At 31.3% G+C, this 6,270-nt stretch overlaps 1 protein-coding gene across 1 annotated transcript in view; it reads left to right on the top strand.

Moving 5' to 3' along the window:
- LOC142975602 (thyrostimulin beta-5 subunit-like) overlaps positions 1-5,684 on the top strand; it is a 15,563-nt gene extending 9,879 nt beyond the window's left edge. The window contains exon 4 of the mRNA XM_076118547.1: positions 5,534-5,684. Within this exon, the coding sequence (XP_075974662.1) occupies positions 5,534-5,629 (96 nt within the window). The 3' untranslated portion in view covers positions 5,630-5,684. The remainder of the gene's footprint in view (positions 1-5,533) is intronic.
- The last annotated feature ends 586 nt before the right edge of the window (positions 5,685-6,270 follow it).

Genomic DNA, 6,270 nt, shown 5'->3' with positions numbered 1-6,270 from the left:
ACCCTTATAAAGATATGGCATGATTTTATACATGTAATAATTTCACTTTCATAATCCGAACAATTCAACAATAATTTAGACAACACAATTCAGTTTCTTGTTGTAATAAGAAACGACATTTAATGTGCGTTTTAGTAATGTGAAATATATGTATATATATATATATATATATATATATATATATATATATATATGTAATAAGATAGGTTAATGGATATTTTTTGTTGTATATACTTGTGAAATACTACGATTTTATAGTGATATATATATATATATATATATATATATATATATATATATATATATATATATATATATATGTATATATCACTATAAAATCGTAGTATTTCACAAGTATATACAACAAAAAATATCCATTAACCTATCTTTTGTTTGAGCTGCCATGTCACTCCCCTACCACAGGCAACTTTCTTTACATATATAAATCTAAACTGAACAGTTACTTAATTCGCTATAAAACTTAAACAAAACACAACAGCAGTTTTTATTCAGTTCTGAATCAAAAAGTAAGTAATAAAATTAGTACATAAATCGCGAATTTCGGTAATAAAACAAAGACCATATAATTCAAAGGGAAAAACATCGGTAAATCACCTATAAAATCCTCCTTTGTCTCTGAATGTTCGAGTTTTGTTCGTCGCACACTTTTTACTGCATACAAATAGGCATCTGAGGGAATTCACTGAAATAAACCTGTTTTATATGGAACATCCTATTGAAAGGACTTTGAGAGACTCTTAAGCTACGACGAAGAAATAAGGAAAATCGTCGGAATCTCTTAATTGGAATTTAAATTAAAGTTTTGATAGTGGTTTGGATCTTGGGGTTTTTCTACTAAAGTTTACACATTTAGCAAAAATATTAAAGATTTAAAATTGTAACTTTAAATTTGGCATCAAGAATTACTATTGGATCGTCGAAATATCTTTGAGATAAGCTCGACATTCTACAATGCTGCATAATTGTATTCATAGCGAAGTTTAAAAAGCTCAAATAAAACATGCCCGGAATAGAAAGAGTAATAAGGAAATGCCATTTTTTTAAGGTTTTACAGTTTAACACTTGCTTGTCATTGTTATTTTATTGACCAAATGTAAATATTGTCAGTCATTTTCTCATTCAATCAACCAATTGTCAATTTCCATACGCTTAATAATACTTTTTTTGGACCGAAATTTTTGAACATCTTTAAATAAACAGTAAAATTGGTTTCACGTGTAACCTTCATTTATGATTTTGTAAAGCAAAAAAAAATTCATAGAAATTTGCCTCTTATTGGATCCTTTGTAAGCTTCCATTTTATAGAACCAATGCGCACTTACGGAATAAAATAAATTGACATGACGCGTCATGCCATTGAATCCATTATAATGAACTGAAAAAAAAAATGGCGTAGCAATCGCTTGAGTTTTCTTATATCCATAAAAAAAAAGTTTTTAATACAGATAGGTACATATATAGGTATAATGATATCACTCATTTTTAACTATTTTAGAAATTTTACAGCCTATATAACTACTTACCTATGATGGAGAGTCAGTAACAAGTTAACCCCCAGAGAAACCGATTAACACCCCAGCCTTTGATACAACAAGAGCTGAGGACTAAAAGTATATTTAAGTTCACGTCACTACATTCAGTATATCACATTCATCGAAGGATCTAACTGTCACAGTATTTCACCGCTAAAAAAAAAAGGATACAAAAAAGGAATAAATTTGGAACGTTACTAGTAGGTCCGTGTTCACGGGTCTAGACGCATTTATTCTGTAGTACGACAAATCAGGGTTTTATGCCTCCCTTTCACTGTCATCAATATATTTTAGGTTCCACCTAAAGGGCCTTAAAAGCGGCAGTTTGTTCGAACAACTTAATAAAGCATGGCACTTGCCGAAGAGACGAACAAACTTAATCTAGAAATTCTCGAACATTCTCTTAAGATTTCCGAAGTTATTAGAGTTCATACTAACTGCTGAACTTAGCAATTTATAAGTGCACGCAAACTGTTTTCCTTGGTGACTAAGGGAGACTGAGAGAGGCAAAAGGGCATAATCATCATGCAATATTTATCATATTTTTTAAAATACGTGTAAACATAAAATTTCATTTAAAGTTTCCGATAAATAAATACACATTTTGTTTTCAAATACTCTCGGCAATCGTTTAGTTGAAACTAACTTAGGTTTTCGATCAAGTATCATAATGGTAACATCTAAATGTAAGGATTCTTAGCACTACTTTTACTTTTACATTAAAAACGACCTTGGTGTATGTAACATAACAACCTGTTCTTGAAATCCACGTGACAATGTCTAGACGCAAAAAAACTAGGGTACTGTATGAACAACAATTCTGAAAACAAATTGACGTTTATTTCTTTTTTCTGCGCTGTAATGATGTCATATACCTACGTATTTGTAACAAAAGTGTTTTAAAAAACCGCAACGAGGTTTTAAAACTACATACATTTTAACGCGAGGTTCAGCTTAAAACACGGTGAAAGGTGTAATTGTGTGCGTAACATAAAGCAATAAAACTAAGCAACACAAATGTGTTGTAGCCCAACATAGCAAATTATAAACTTTGGTCATAATCTTGAGACGACAATTTTATGATACAACTCAACAGTTAAAATTATATACCGGTATTAAACCTTCCTTTGCGTCAAATTGCTTAATAAAATCTAATCCCTATTTATTTACACATAACGTTTTCGTGCGTAATACAAATAAAAGCGGATTAAATTTACCGTTTCATTCCCTTTAAGTATGTACATTGTACGTACGATTCTTCAGATGGGAAGAAGGTTTTTTAAACACGCTTTTTTAACTGGTAGAGTAAAATGTAAATACTTAGGCACTGATCCAAAAAATGCTTTTAGCTTAGTAGATAGAAGCTCGATTCTCTATTACTATCGACTACCGACAACCGACTGTCATCGAGAAATTTTGTATGAAAAACTGATCAGCGCCTCTGACGGGCGTCGTAGAAAATATTTTGGCAAAACATTCTAAATGTCTAATTGTCGATACCTAGCCGGTTGTCGGCAGTCGATAGTGGTAGAGAATCGAGGTACAGGTATATTTGTATATTCCTCGATAAATGGACTCTCTAACACTGAAAGAGTTTTTCAAATCGGACCAGTAGTTCCTGAGATTAGCGCGTTCAAACAAACAAACAAACAAACAAACAAACTCTTCAGCTTTATAATATTAGTATAGATTACGCTTGTCCAATTATTCAGTTGCTTGAAAAGATCACCCCGAGTTAAAACTAGAAATACGGGTGTAGCTTTTATGATACCTAATTTTAAACAAGTTCAGTATTAGTTTATTTTTTCTATATTTAAAAACATTATTTTTACCTAGCAATAAAGAAAATAAATGGAAATACTCATAAAATATTTCATCTAGACATCCTAGTCTGGGTAATGCTCCTTCCATATTCAGCAAGCAATGACAATAAGAAATGCTATGAGTGAGAAATGCACTCACATGGCGCAAAATTCAGGTCACATTGAATGCATCGACCGAGCATAAAATATGATGCCAAATCCGTAACACCAGAGCTGAGTTATTTTCATGATAGTAAAGGTACCATTTTCATTATGAACTGTGTGTTTACTTACTAACTTTTCATAGGTAAAATCTTCCTCTATATTGTTTATTGTGATTTGGTTAATTTCAAAACTAAAAATATCAAACATTCTGAAGCATTTACCTAAATTTTAAACCACAAAAACATTCAAACATATTTTTTTATTTGAATTTAATTGTGACTACGTGTCACGAGGTAAAGATAACGGTTCCTAATACGGAAAAAGCACATTTTTTTGTCGTAATATTCATAATAGCATATTCGTATTTTTGAAGTCCGGTATTTGACAGAAGTCAGTAGCGTATATTTCTCTCGAAAGCTTCGTTCTCTTCTTTAATTTCCCGGTGACACGAAAACGAAGAAAAAGTCTATGACATTTATAAGTTTATCTTAGTACAAAATAGACTTCACTGCGACGGCGTGGGCGACGTAGAAACGGGATGAATGATTAAAGGTACGAAAATAGCACCAACCCTATGCAAACTAATTAAGTAACTTCCATCGTCACAGGCTACTCTTTATATTATCTATTCCGATATTAACATAAGTAATTTTATTAATAGCAGTGATTTGTTTGCAATATAAAAATAATCTTTTAATAGAGGACATCGAAGATGTATTTTTTATTCTATACGGTACTTTTTGCTTCGTCTGTTATACGGCTTTCTTGCTGCCTAACGCATCTGCATTTTTGAATTGCATACGTACATAATAGGTATATATACTTACATTAAACTCACTCATGACCGCGTCTCTATCAACGTCACTTGTTTGTTGAATAGACCATGTCCTGCACCAGGATGGAGTCAATCCATCTATCAAATTGTATCCAAATCGGTGGTGCCGTTTCGAATACACTTTAATTTAAAAAAATTATGTGTTTAATGGATTTTAGATTAACCATAAAAGGTTATTCTTTAATCATATATCACGAATCCCATTTAAAATAATCTCAAAGAGTTATGTTTGAGATAAAACTTTAGCATTACATCACCCGTGATGTCTTAGCGAACTAAAAGTGCAGTAAACTAAGTTGAAAATATTTTACATAACTAACTTTCAAAAGATGTTATCTTTTATAATTTAAGTACGCACGTAGTTTGTACAACTATAATGTGGATATAATCTCGCTGCGTTAATGCTATGGATACATTTTAGGTTAATAATAATGAAATACTGAACAACAACTCAGCACACTCCACGATAATATTTTTGGCCATTTTTTTAAGATGAAAAATCACTACTGGAAGGAAATTGCGCTAACATTTCATTTATTAGGCTTTCCATGTGTTGCTCATCTGAATAAATTCCAACCATTCAAACTCGAAGGCTTTTAATAGAATTTAATATTAATTTCGATTTTAGATTTATTCTCACATTGAACACTTACAAAATGTAGCCACAAATGAACCATTACAAAAATCTTTTACTGGTGGCCGGTCAGGCTATAAATTCAGTGGCTATTAATCATCAGGCTACGTCGATGAACGACTGGGCACAATTTCCGAGCGGCCGATTCTCACGCTTACAACGAATGATTTAAACAAATATTTAACCTCCATACATTGAGCTGTACGGAGAAACAATTAATTAAAAATTCGTTTTATCCTTTTTTACGTGATGACAATACAAAAATTGAAATATTCAATCAATTTGGAAATCAGGCTCGCTTTTATTTTGTTATGTTTGTGTGTTTTATTTTTTAGTATCATGCGTAAGGATATAATTCTATTAATTTAATACGTGTCAGTTTTTGTTATGAGCGAGGTATGACACTTTTTCAATTAACACTTTCACTTTTTAAATTCTGCTTTTCTAAAATAATGTTCTTGTGCGTATTTTTTTAAAGTGTGCATTACCTGAAAACTAATTGAGATCGTAACAAAAAATAATGTAAGTATTTCTTTTATTTTAGGTATGTTCATCGCAACACACAAGCTGTGAATGGTTGCCACCCAACTCTACGCTTCTGGAAAAGATTGATGACGACTTCGAGGGTTTTGATGAATAAAAAATAACCAAGAAATATTATCCTACTACATATTATTTTAAGTATATTGTATTGTATTCGATTTTATTCAAATAATTATATGTAACTTTCAGATTCCATGGATTGTTAAAGATTACTATATATTTTACAATGGTTACTCGTAGTTTGAAGACAAAATCTTTTTTTATTACCTTTCTACATTCTGACATATCCAATCAATGATCCATTTATATAAGTTTAATAAACTAAACCTATAATTTGACTAGTCAATTATATATATATATAATAAGTTTGAAAATATGTATGCATCTTTGTCTTAAATTGAACCTTTTGCGAATCCTTATAACTAGACTTTAGGGTCAGATTATAGATATCGGATAGCTATCGCCAAATTGTGTATGACAACCTGAGCAGCGCATTTAATTTCTTAGTGCGATTTAATATCAATCTTTCGATTTTCTATAAGCGCGACAGTAGAAAATCGGGCTACAGATCTGTACTCACCTTTTCTCCCACAAACCTCATAATATTTTTATTAATCCCTATCAGAGGTGATAACCATTTAGTGCAAATGTGATATCGTTAGTTTCATATTGTTCCGGAGATTGTTTGGCGCGTGATGACGTCATATTAAGCGATGTCACATTGTGCCTCGTTACGAT

This window comes from Anticarsia gemmatalis, chromosome 9 (assembly GCF_050436995.1).
Source record: "Anticarsia gemmatalis isolate Benzon Research Colony breed Stoneville strain chromosome 9, ilAntGemm2 primary, whole genome shotgun sequence".
In the NCBI taxonomy this organism is placed as follows: Eukaryota; Metazoa; Arthropoda; class Insecta; order Lepidoptera; family Erebidae; genus Anticarsia; species Anticarsia gemmatalis.
Note: the sequence above shows the minus strand (reverse complement) of the source record. Positions and strands in the feature narration are given on the sequence as shown.